The sequence below is a fragment of the Lampris incognitus genome, chromosome 6, assembly GCF_029633865.1.
Source record: "Lampris incognitus isolate fLamInc1 chromosome 6, fLamInc1.hap2, whole genome shotgun sequence".
In the NCBI taxonomy this organism is placed as follows: Eukaryota; Metazoa; Chordata; class Actinopteri; order Lampriformes; family Lampridae; genus Lampris; species Lampris incognitus.
In genome coordinates, this window is record NC_079216.1 from 25,061,995 (window position 1) to 25,075,716 (window position 13,722).

Genomic DNA, 13,722 nt, shown 5'->3' on the forward strand with positions numbered 1-13,722 from the left:
CCTTTTCGACCTATATTCAATTGAATACACTACAAAGACAATATATTTAATGTTCAAACTGATAAACTTTATTGTTTTTTGCAAATATTCACTGATTTTGAATTTGATGCCTGCAACACGTTCCAAAAAAGCTGGGACAGGGGCACATCACCACTGTGTTACGTCACCTTTCCTTTTAACAACACTCAATAAGCGTTTGGGAACTGAGGACACTAATTGTTAAAGCTTTGTAGGTGGAATTCTTTCCCATTCTTGCTTGATATATGACTTCAGTTGCTCAACAGTGTGGGGTCTCCGTTGTCGTATTTTGCGCTTCATAATGCGCCACACATTTTCAATGGGAGACCGGTCTGGACTGCAGGCAGGCCAGTCTAGTACCTGCACTCTTTTACTACGAAGCCACGCTGTTTTAACACGTGCAGAATGTTGCTTGGCATTGCCTTGCTGAAATAAGCAGGGATGTCCCTGAAAAAGCCGTCGCTTGGATGGCAGCATATGTTGCTCCAAAACCTGTATGTACCTTTCAGCATTAATGGTGCCTTCACAGATGTGCAAGCTACCCATGCCATGGGCACTAACACACCCCCATACCATCACAGATGCTGGCTTTTGGACTTTGCGCTGAGAACAATCAATCCTTTTCCTCTTTAGCCCAGAGGACACGACGTCCATGATTTCCAAGTGTTCCTGAGCCCACGTGGTAATATCCTTTACAGAATGATGTCGGTTTTTAATGCAGTGCCACCTGAGGGATCAAAGGTCACGGGCATTTAATGTTGGTTTTCGGCCTTGCCGCTTACGTGCAGAGATTTCTCCGGATTCTCTGAATCTTTCGATGATATTATGGACTGTAGATGATGAAATCCCTAAATTCCTTGCAATTGTACGTTGAGAAACGTTGTTCTTAAACTGTTGAAGTATTTGCTCACGCAGTTGTTCACAAAGTGGTGAACCTCGCCCCATCCTTGCTTGTGAACGACTGAGCCTTTCGGGGATGCTCCTTTTATACCCAGTCATGACACTCACCTGTTTTCAATTAACCTGTTCACCTGTGGAATGTTCCAAACAGGTGTTTTTTGAGCATTCCTCAACTTTCCCAGTCTTTTGTTGCCCTTGTCCCAGCTTTTTTGAACGTGTTGCAAGCATCAAATTCAAAATGAGTGAATATTTGCAAAAAACAATAAAGTTTATCAGTTTGAACATTAAATATCTTGTCTTTGTAGTGTACTCAATTGAATACAGGTCGAAAAGGATTTTGAAATCATTGTATTCTGTTTTTATTCACGTTTTACACAACGTCCCAACTCCATTGGAATTGGGGTTTGTATTTTCCACCAGGCTACACATCATTAAGGACACCAGCCACCTTGTTCATGTTCTGTTCTTGTTCCTTCTATCTAAAAAAAACATTACTGGAGTATCAAATCACACACCACCCATCTCAATAAAGGTTTCTTTCCATAGGCAATCAAGTTGCTGAACAGCTAACGTACCCATATTTGCCTTACATTGTTGTGTTATCGTGTACTGAATATTCAATTCAGACATTTATGTGGATGTCAATTTGACACATGCCACCTACCTAAACATCATTGCAGACCAGGTACACCCCTTCATGGTAGTGGTATTCCCTGATGGCAGTGGCCTCTTTCAACAGAATAATGCGCCCTGCCACACTCCACACATTGTTCAGGAATGGTTTGAGGAGCATGATGAAGTGTTCATGGTGTTGCCCTGGCCTCCAAATTCTCCAGATCTGTATCCGATTGAGCATCTGTTGGATGTGTCCAACAAGTCCGATCCACAGCGGGCAGCTCCACCTTGCTACTTACAGGACTTGAAGGATCTGCTGCTAATGTTTTGGTGCCAGATATGTGAAAGAACCCATTAGTATCCTTCCAATAGCTTCTAAAATTGCAGAAAAGGTAGCTTTTGATCAGCTAGTCTCATTTAAATGAAGGTGAATTTACTCTATACTCAATGCAATTTGGTTTCCCAAAGCATCATTTGACAGAAACGGCAAATTGCTTTTTTGTTGAACAAATCAAAAGTCATGATAAATGTGGTGTTATTGAAGCAGTGTTTTTAGATTTTAAGAAAGCATTTGACACAGTTAATCATCTGTCAATGCCCTGACCTACTTAAATAAGGAAACAATGCACAAGAATGGATAAGTGTTCCTTATTTGCTAGTTGTACAGTAGGGATCCCTCATGGGTCTTTTAGGACCACTTTTATTTAGTATATATGTTACGGGTAATGTGAAAAAATGGTTAATGTGCAAACTACCCAGTTAATGTGCAGATTACCCAACGGGGCAGTTAATGAGCACATTACCCACCAGAACCGGTTATCTGCATATTAACCGGGTAGTCGGCACACCACCCGGCTTGGGCGGTTAATGTGGATAGAACGAGCCACATTATCCACATTAACCGGGTAGTCTGCACACCACCCGTTTGGATGGCAATCACTCCGTGGACAGACTGGTAAATAAAACTTTATGGAAGAGGGGTACTGGCGGGGAAAAATACTAAGACTAGATGATATGAAAACAGAACAAAATTAGTTTTATAAGCCCAGTATGTAGGAGCAGAAGCAGCGGAAAAAAAAAGTCAAAATGCAATTCCTGTCTGTCAATCAGGCAAGAAAAATGAATGAACAGGCGTTACCTTTCAGATGCACTTTTACACAACCACCAAAAAAGACAAAAATGTGCCCGATCTCCTCCCTCGCCTGGCTAATATAGCCTAGTAGCCTACATATTTTTTCCCCGCCAGTACCCCTCTTCCATAATGTTTTATTTACCAGTCTGTCCATGGAGTGATTGCCATTTCGGATTGGTTGAATGATGCATGTCTCCAGTGAGAGTAGGCTATAGCAGCCTGATGGGAGATGGCCGAGACTGAAATTTATTTTCACCCTTGTCAAATTTGTAGGCTATTCATTCATATCAGGGATCAGATAGAGAGTGAGGAGGGCTAATTTTTGTGCTCTTTGATGCTAATAGCCTAGTTATACAAGTAGGGGAAAATGATCTAAAGACAGAATGATATCGCCAACGTCTGTTCTTTCATTTACCACAACTTGTGATTCCTCAGATGGCCTCACTTCATGAGTCATTAGGCTAAAGGCCTATTGCTGATTTAAATATCAAAATATCGTAAAAAGATGAGTTGCAGGTTCGTTCCATCCACATTAACCATCCAAACGGGTAGTGTGCAGACTACCCTGTTAATGTGAATTTGTTCCATCCATATTAACCATCCAAATGGGTGGTGTGCAGACTACCCGGTTAATGTGGATAATGTGGTTCATTCTATCCACATTAACCGCCCAAGCAGATAGTGTGCAGACTACCCGGTTAATGCGCAGATAACCTGTTCTAGCGGGTAATGTGCACATTAACCGCCCCGTTGGGTAATCTGCACATTAACCGGGTAGTTTGCGCATTAACCGTTTTTTCACGTTACCGTAACATATATATTGATGATCTCCCCCAAGTATATCCAGATGTTGGAATCCAAATTTATGCTGATGATATTTTGGTTTTTATCCATGCAAGATCTAAACATGCTACAGCCAAACCGACAGCTGTAATGAGTAAGGTGTCGGATTGGCTAGCTAATTCATGCTTGAGGGCATGCGTGTCATTCACTTGCGTGAGTGCAGGTGAGTGACCATCGACTGCCAAGGCAAAATTCATATCTTGTTGTGCTAAATGTGGGCAGTGCAGAATGTGACACCAAATGGAGTCAACCACACACATTTCTTTGTTATTGGTTGAGGCTGTGGCTTTGCCGGTCAAAGCTCACCAAAGTTGAACTCAACATGAAGCTAATAGTCCATGGGCCAGACGATATTTCGGTACACTCAAGGTGGCAAAACTTACTTATAATTTTTGAAAGGATCCATGTCTGTAGATGATATTTTGGTATGATAACCATTCCTGAGTGGCAGCTGTATCACAGTTATCAGCTCATGAAGTTAACCACCCCCTAAAGTAAATTGCATTTTAGACGCTGGTGCATATCCTGGTTTAGCCTCATGGTCAGGACATTTTTCAATGTTCTATAATATTGTCTTTGGTATCATTTTAAAGGGGACCTTCTTAGCTTCCATTCAAGCCCTGTTGTGGATATTTCTCACAAATATAGAGGTCACTTGAGCTCTTCAACCCGTCAATAACACACATCTTTCTGCAATGTTCGCCTAAACTATATACTTTCTTTTAGCCCTGTGGCATCTAGGAATATCAGGGTTTCAAAACACAAAAACTGGAATACTCACAGGACTGTAAAGATTCAGGAAATGTATAATATACCCATACTATTTCATTGTGTGAGGTGATTGTGAGCCTTAAATGAGAACTAGACCAAAGCCAGTTAGGTCACAAACTTGTCTCTATACATTTGTTTAAATACACAATCAAAATACGTGATAAAAAGGAATACCATAGTGAGGTAATGAACTATTTTAATATTTTAAACAACATTGACATTTACATATACTTAGTCAATGATACATGTAATCCCATATCATTAGTGGGTATATGTAATGGTAATGGGTAGGGTAATGGGTATATGTGAATATGGTTACATTATTGTTATCAAGCTCTGGGTAACCAAGTCCAGAATCAACATCCTGTGCATCAATAGACTACTACCACAGTAATACCATCAGAATCATCACACTGTCATTCATCAAACTGCTCGTTTCTCTCATCATCTGACTCCCCAAGTTCAAAGTCCAGTTCTGGACCATCCTGCTGTTTTTGGTTACTGCAGGTCTGTAACCTGCACATGTCTGTGCATGGAAGTCCATTTTGACAGGCACATGCAGCTTGGCATTTTGCATGAATGCACACACTTGCATGTTAGCATTTCCAAGACCACATCTGGTGCAGGTGGGGAGCGCATCCAGTAAATGGCCAGCTTGCCTTCATCGTCTGTCCATCCATACTCAGTAGGGCTTGGCACCACAGGGTTAGCCTGCAGACAGCACTTCCATATTGCTGCCTGATAGTTGGCTCGTTGAACATGCATAAAGAGACAGTCTCTACATGGTGGCAGCTGGCTGGACTCAACCTCTCCCCTTTTGGTGCAGACGAGCTGGTAACGCAGTTTGTTCACCTCAGCAGTGCTGCTATTAGCAACATACATCCGACAGGTGAACTGCTCAATTTTCTGGAACAGCTCATCACTCACATTCCATGTCTGTCCCAGTTGACTAAAAGTCTCTTGGCAGGAAGTGTGCTTTCTCACTATCTTCAGGGCATTCAGCTTCCCTCGACCAGCGAATGCACTGACAGTGTCGCAGCCTGTGAAGGCATGTAAGCCAATTAGGCTGTCACAGATGCTGTCTCCAAGTGAACTTGCCAGTTTGGTGATGTCGACAAACCGTGTGCGGTTCTGAGTCCCACACTTCTGGTAGATGGGACAGGTGATGTCCTTCTGGAAGCCAAGACAAAGCACCATGACATCAGTGTCCTCAGCTGTGATGATAACTGACTTTGAGCCCGCATTTGCTGCATGCAATGCATGCAGGAGCAGACGGGTGTCAGCTTCTTCATGTGTGGAGTGCAGTTCTGCTGCTTCCTCACACCCATCTTCTGTCAACTTGTAGCAGGTTTCCTCACAGGTCATGTACAACACCTTGCCATGCAGCATAGCTCTGTATCGTGGGAGTTTCCACTCTTCCACCAGAAACTTGATGAGACTGGTCTTGTTGGAGGAACTGCACAGAAATTTTCTCCACTGCTGGACGTGGTGTCCCCCTGCAAGATTCTTGTACTGGAGAGTGATGTCTCCCCCCCGGTTCAGTCGTTCAGCATCTTTGATCGAAGTCTGGTGATAGACATCAAAAACAACATCAATCCTCCCACTCTGTGCTCCCTCATGGAGGACCTGGGTCAAGGCTGACTCTGCCACCTGTGCAAAGGTTTTGTTGTTGCCATTCATTTTTTGGACCAGGCTCATCCCATCAATGATGGAAGTAGATGGGATTGGGATGTCTTCTGCAGGAGATACATTCTTTTCAAGCTCTCTGGCAAGTGCAGCCTTGTTTGTTTTTCGTAAGGACCCATCAGCATTTGCCAGTGCCCATGGTAGTGGGCCCAATGGGTAGGCAAGGACATCCTTCAGATTCACCTTCCTGCTTTCAGCCACCAGGATCATGTGACTGAAAAGGTTTCTATCTGCCTTCAGAACCACATCCTGTGCTTTCTTTCCATGAGCTTGTTTTGTGCTGACATTGGAGAATGTTTTCAGACTTTGCTTGGTCATCTTGTCGTGGAATTTCACAGGTGGTGGGTCTGCATCTAACCTTGTTTGCTGGAATGCTTGGTAGGCCTCTTCTCCTTTCTCAAGAGCTCTCAAGAGATCTATGGTCACATCAGGTGGAGCCATGTTGCCAGTGGAGAGGCTAACCAAATCAATCTCATCAGGGGACATAGGATTGAGCCAGTTATTCTCCATAAGGTCCATGAGAGACTGGACATCTGCTTCATCTCTCTTGATCCTTGGACTCTGTAGATCTGGATGAGACCATTTGCCTTGACCTGTCAGGTCTCTCAGCTGTCTGAGGTACATGCTTCTATACTCAGCTGTGAGATAATATTTGGTCACAGCTCCTGGCTTCAAGCTGAATCCCTTTGTCCCTCCAGCTGTTTGGGTGTCTTCGTTCACCGTTTCTTCTATAGCTTGGTCAACAGGGATTCGGCCAAAGGGATTGGTGGAGCCGAGTTGGACTGAGAAGCCTCCTTCCATGAATTCTGTGTACACATCTGGGTGTGTGATGGGCAGCTCAGACATCTGGGCGTAGTAGTAGGGGAGGTAGCGTGCATAATTTATCCTGTCATAAGCAAAGCACCATGGGATCATTGCTCGAATGCTAGCCAAGTGTAGCATCCAGTCTCCCTCTCTGGATGCTCGGATGAGCCCCAACAAGATTTCAACCATGTCCAAATAGGACATCCAGAAGTTCAAGAGGCTGCCGTTTCCACCTCTAAGGAACTCACGGTAGACTTCAAATAGATCCATGATGCGTGTACAAGAGCTGTTCTCGAGGACCTCCTTCAAAGCATGTTGTGAGACTTCTTTCCCAAGGCTGTCAATGGTCTTCAGTGTCTCATTCAGGTGAACCATGTCATTCCTGTGAGTTTCTTCCAACCAGGACAGGAAACCATTCAAGGTCAGTCGCATGAGAGCCTCATACAGGAGCTTGTGTAGTCGCACTGCCCTGTTGTACTTGCGGCCATCCATAACACCAGCAATTGAGCCTTCTGCAATCATGCCAGACTCAATGCAGAGGTCTTTGAGTCCAGCATCTTGGAAACGCTTTCCTATTATTGCCAGCAGTGTGCAGATGGTGTGGAATACCCCAAGCCTAACGATGATATCATGGAACTTGTCGTGGTGTTTCCATGTGATCTCGACAGCCTTCGCATACAGGGCTTGGTCAAAGACACAGACAATCTTCCTCAGGCCTAAGCACTGCATGATGCTCAGTGACTGGTTAAGCACCTCGTTGACAGTAGACATTTGTGTCGCTGGAGCATTGATGGTAGGCAGATAGCCTATATGGTCGGGGATGACCGTCATCTCTCCTCGAGTCAGGATGTTGAAGCCTGTCCAGCTGCTGACTGACTGTTCTTCTTGTTGTGACATGCGTGCTAGGACCCAAAGAAGGTTTTTCTCTCTGGCAAGCTTAGTATTGGCTGCAGTATCGGCATCTGACTTTTTGCTTTGTGGTGGCCCTACCCGTTGTCCAGCATTGTAAGTTGGTAACATTGGTGGGGGTCCATCAATGCTTCTCTTCTTTGTTTTGGGAACAGTGGGCATGGGTTGGACAGGAAGTGGGTTGACTGGCTTTGCTTGCACAGCAATCCCATTGACTCTGTGAGATGTTCCCTCATCACTGACAGTTTCTTCAAGACGGTCGATATTGTCCCAGGCTAAAGTTGTGAATATGCCAGGATGGATGTTAGCTGGAAGGGCAATGCCACTCCCTGATGATGAGAGTTTCTGGAGACACAGGGCAGTGTTGATCTCTTCCATCTGTGAATAGGACACACTGTGACCAAGTCGGTTGAGGATGTTCATCAACTCTACATTTCCTGTCAACGATTTGACACTGAATGGCAGAACAATGTGCTTGGAAGGCTTGGTATTTCCACATGTCACTGCATATACTATGTCATGGCCAAATGACTGCAGAAGGCACTGCACTCTCTGGGATGCATGATCAGGACCATTTGAGCCTGTGAGTAGAGAGTACAGGAAGATAATGAGCGACTCTGGAATGGTAGGACATTCTGCTTCTGGTTTGACTTCAGGCGGCCAGGTTTGAGGAACATCTTGACTTTTAATGTCTGCTCTCAATTTGATGGCTGCTTTGGCTATAACATCTTGTGCACTGACACTTTTCAGGGTCTGCAGCTCCCTTTTGAGAGACTGATTTTCTTTGGCAAGTTCCCTCATGGACAAGTTATCGGGATAGAGGAGGAATTTTCCTTTCTCATCAGGGAATATCTGCAAGGCTCCAGCAAACTCACTCTCCAGGTTTCGCCTTATGTGCTTCTTGGTTGATTCCTTGACTTGGGCAATGCCTTGGGAGTTCATTGAAGCTACCAGTCTAGAAGAGAGATCAGTCATTGTCATCACTTGAGGATTGCCAAAAAGCTCCATCCTGATGAAGGGGAACAGCTCATTGTATGCCTTATTCACAGCAGCTTCATACTGGGCTGCAGCATCATCATCTTTATTGCTGGCAACCTCTCCTTTGGAAACCTCTTCTTTGGTGTAAAGTCTATAGCATGACCTGTGGTAGTGCCCTTCAGCTGCTACAAGGTCTCTACTCACAATGGCAAGGATTCTGCTGTCCCTTTTCTTTGTGGCTGCACTCCTGATCTTTGCATCAGCTCGCAGTTCTCGACACTGCACCAGTACTTCTCTCGTATTCTGTCTCTTGGAATATTTGCTGTTTTTCTGACAAAATATGCACTCTGCATCATAAGTCCTAGATGTACTTGGAGCATGTCGAGCTACTCTCTTAGATTGTTTCTCTTCAGCAGAGACACAACTTTTCTTTTCTTTTGCAAGGAGGCCATCAAGAATTTGCTTCATAGTGAAGATACTGCGACACTTTCTGTGGTAGTAGATTGCTGGAATCTGTCCCTCAGGAATGTCTTTTGCCAGTTTCAAAACTGGTGCATGATTTCGTATCTGAGCTGCCCTGAGCAGAGTTCTCCATGAGTCGACACTTTGTAGTGAAACCAGCTTATCTGTATCATCAGAACAGTGGATAATGCACTCCACCCGTGGGCGCTTTGGTATTGGGTAAAAACTTGCTTGTTCACCAGTGGCCATATTCAGTCAGTTTTCACCTGCCACATACAAACAAATACATGTAACTTAGGTGTATGAACACTACTAAAACAAAGTTTACTTTGCTTCACCAGCGTCATATTACCATTATTTATCTTACATAGCCACAAATAGATACATTACCTAGTTGCTATGCAACAGCTGTATTTTGTCCACATGAGGCCGCTAAAATCAACACAAGATGAAAGTTCCTCGTAGCCACTTTAACTAATCATATTAACATATACATTAAAAGAACATGCTAACATTATGGGAAATTAGCTTACAATCTTCTCCAGAGTGAGACAAGAAGATAGATACCAGTTTCCTCTATATGTGTTTAGTAGAAAGCTATCTGGCTGCACGTTAGCCTAGCTTAGCACAATGAATGGAAGTACACAGTACTGGTTATCCTTGGTTGTTGGCCAACTAAGAACTGTCCCAGAGTTTAAGCTAGGCTAATCAGTACCAGGTGTGTTGAAATGCTATATTTGTAAAAATCTGGGCAAATACACAATCGTGAGAGGCACAGAAACAGGTTTCCTGAAAGAAAAATGAAATAGCTGCTCATTTGGAAAGGTTATCATGTATTATTTTACTTCTGTTAGTGTACCAAATAAAATGGCACCAGTGAAGTTGTGTCACCTTGGGTGATATCGATATCTGGTCTGACCCATGGACTAACTGGCTTTGGTCTAGTTAGTTTCTTAGTAATAATGCCCTTCTAATTTAAGGTTCACAATCACCTCACACAATGAAATAGTATGGGTATATTATACATTTCCTGAATCTTTACAGTCCTGTGAGTATTCCAGTTTTTGTGTTTTGAAAACCTGATATTCCTAGATGCCACAGGGCTAAAAGAAAGTATATAGTTTAGGCGAACATTGCAGAAAGATGTGTGTTATTGACGGGTTGAAGAGCTCAAGTGACCTCTATATTTGTGAGAAATATCCACAACAGGGCTTGAATGGAAGCTAAGAAGGTCCCCTTTAAAATGATACCAAAGACAATATTATAGAACATTGAAAAATGTCCTGACCATGAGGCTAAACCAGGATATGCACCAGCGTCTAAAATGCAATTTACTTTAGGGGGTGGTTAACTTCATGAGCTGATAACTGTGATACAGCTGCCACTCAGGAATGGTTATCATACCAAAATATCATCTACAGACATGGATCCTTTCAAAAATTATAAGTAAGTTTTGCCACCTTGAGTGTACCGAAATAGGAAATTTTGGGCTCTGGCCCATGGACTATAAGATGCAAATTTCCTTTGTCACTGGAAGTGAATGTTTTATTCGCCCCTTTGCTCACAGAATGGAAGTGAACGGGATGTGAATATTCACAAATGTTAATTTCGTGCATGTATAACCATACCATTACCCTTAATGTAAGAAAATCAGTTTGTGTGTATTTTACACCGAGGATCAATAATTAAGTTAATCCTGAAATGTTAGTTAATGGTGAAGTCATCTGTGACAGTGGTTAAATATCTAGGCATTATAATTGACACAGACCTGTCCTTCAAAACACAAGTTAGTAGGGTCATCAGCAACGTCAAGTTTAATCCGAATAATTTTAAGAACATCAGACACCAGTTGTCTATCTCTCACAATGCTTTTTGTACATACTATGATTCCCCCCCCCCCCCCATCTGTGTTACTGCATAACAACCTGGTCGCAGGAAGGTGTGACTACACTCAAGCTTGTATACTTAATGTATAAACAAATCCTAAAATTACTAGCTAAAACGCCAAGGGATCATCATCACTTTAACATCCTGAATAAATATAGTTTCCTCAATTTTGACAATTTATTACTCTGATGCATGCCCAATGATTAAAATTATTCATAATCTCACACCCCGTCCTACAGGATGCCTGGCCTATCCCGGCAGTGGCAGTGCTGGTGGGACTAGAGCATCTACGAGGGGTGAATGGTACTGCAGTTCAGAAAGACAGCATTTGGTCAATCTGCTTTCTCCATTAAAGCAGTGGTGAGGTGGAGTTCCATACCCACAAACATTAGAAATTCAGGGAGCTTCGCAGTGTTTAAAATCAGCCTCACGCTTTGGCTTAAGTCAGCATAAACCTGTCACCACCAGTGATTGCCTTGTATTTATTGTATTTGTCATACTGATTCTATTTATCTCACACTGATGGACTTTTATTTATTGTGCTGTTTTATGTAGTTTATTTGCTGTTCTGTGGTTGTTGTTTTTGTCTACCTGCCCAGGGACAATAGATGTAAATTAGCTTCTAGCTGACTCTGATGCAATTACTTTTTAATTGTGTGCTGTCCCTGCAAAAATAAATTAAAAAAAGATGCCACAGGAGACCTTCAGGGGTCTCATAGAGTCCATACCTTGGCAGGTCGGCGTTGTTTTGATGGCACACTGAGGACCCAAAAACATTAGGCAGGTGGTCATAATGTTTTTTTGGCTCATTATTGTATGATCCTATTTTTACTGGTTTAAAGATAAATCTCTGAATTAAGACAAATGCCTGCCGTGAACAAGTCAAGAGGATACATGCCTTATGATCGATTGTGAAGTTTCAGTCAACCTGCCCATCACTAAATTAGTTCAACAGTATGGAGGTACAGCTTTGGACTGTCGGGACTTTTAAAAACTAAAAATCAAAACCAAGTCTTTGTATTTGATCTTCAGGTCATCATCAGCCAATAACACAAATCCCTTTGGGTCCACATTCTGCTTTGGACTACAGAGGATGATCTTTGAGGTCAGAAACTGTCTTTCTTTATGTCTTAAAAACCAAGCAAGTGGTTCGAAGCAGAGAAACTCAACAATTAAAAATGAAACACCTTTAACTGATAACTTTAAAATCATGTTGCATGGCAAAGTAACATATTCTCCCTGTGTTCTCCTTTCCTAGGTGATGCAGAATAATCATATAGCATCAGTGACTCTCTATGGTGCCCCACGGACAGCCAGCCATGCCCGACCTGCATCTAGTAGTAGTGCCCACTGAACATGTACCCTATCAGGAGCTGTTCAAACCCAGAACCACAATCCATTCTGTTCTGGTCCAGGATTAAATTTTGTACTTATATTACCTGAACTTCTAACCTACATCCATCTTCTGCAAGCTTGCCCATTCTTAACCTCTTACCATAATCCATAGCAGCCACTATTCTTGCCTGGCCCTAGTCAAGCTCTGTCAAATTAAGTTTGTAAATTCAGCACTACACTTTTAAAAAAAGTTCAACCTGATTTTGTGCTTCCTAAGACTAGCCTTTCACATCTGATATACTCTACAAGTTCTGCTTTTACAGTCAAATCATCCTAAACTATCCCTGAAGGCTCTCAAATATCTAGCAACAGGATAGCATTGGAGGATGCCTTGGTGCAATCAAATGAACCTACTGCAGAGATTCAATGGCTAAATGGGAATTTACAACAGTGGTGCTAGAAATTTACATGTTGAAGAAATCCATCCATCCATTATCTAAGCCGTTTATCCCATTTGGGGTCGCAGGATGCTGGAGCCTATCTGCCTCCTAATCTAACCTAGTTTTTCCCCTGTCTCCAGTGGCTTGTTTTATCCAGAGCCCTTAAGAGTGTTTGGTCGGTTATAGTATTTCAGGTGTCATATATCTGTCACGAGGGATTAATGGCAGCGGTGAGGCTCAACATCCCAAAATCACCTGGCTTTGAATCTCCAATTGCTGAACAAAGTATATAAAGCAGATTTCTGTAGGCATCTTAGCTGTCATTGAAGACTCACATTTCTGAACTCTTTAAGCAAACTCTCGCTTTACCCACTGCATATGCAGCAACTAACCACATTGCCAGCACAACTGTCTTCCACACACATCCTCAGATTAATCCTTACCAAACTCTAACAAAACTGATGGAACCAGTTCAGTCAAACTCACTACCCAAACCCACAGTGAGTCCAGGAACACAACCAGCCCAGTCCAACAGAGACTTGCAACAGAGCCAAACACATTTGGACATAAAGAAGAAACATGATGTAAAATAGAAGAACACCTGGGATAAAACTAGATGTAATCCAGAAGTATAACAAGACGAGAGCTAAATACCTTTTGGACCCGGAAAAATGTTTGGCCCAAAAATTAATCCATCAGAACACTCCGCTGGCTCAGACTGAACAAAAAAATCAGGTACCTGAACCAGGTGTGAACTTAAAACATCTCAGAGCTGTACAATCCATACTCAATCTTTTTCCTTACTTTTTTCCCCCTCCATCCTTTCCACTGATTCACTCTTTCCACTGATTCACTTTGTCAACATGGGCTGTCATTGTCACATAAATACACACACACATAGATCTCCAGCAGTACAACACTTACCGTCCCATAGTTGTGTAT

The 13,722-nt window shown here is 42.8% G+C and overlaps 1 protein-coding gene across 1 annotated transcript in view; it reads left to right on the plus strand.

The window, feature by feature from the left end:
* phaf1 (phagosome assembly factor 1) overlaps nt 1-12,494 on the plus strand; it is an 84,509-nt gene extending 72,015 nt beyond the window's left edge. The window contains exons 16-17 of the mRNA XM_056281639.1: nt 12,038-12,110; nt 12,264-12,494. Of these exons, the coding sequence (XP_056137614.1) occupies nt 12,038-12,110; nt 12,264-12,359 (169 nt within the window). The 3' untranslated portion in view covers nt 12,360-12,494. The remainder of the gene's footprint in view (nt 1-12,037; nt 12,111-12,263) is intronic.
* The last annotated feature ends 1,228 nt before the right edge of the window (nt 12,495-13,722 follow it).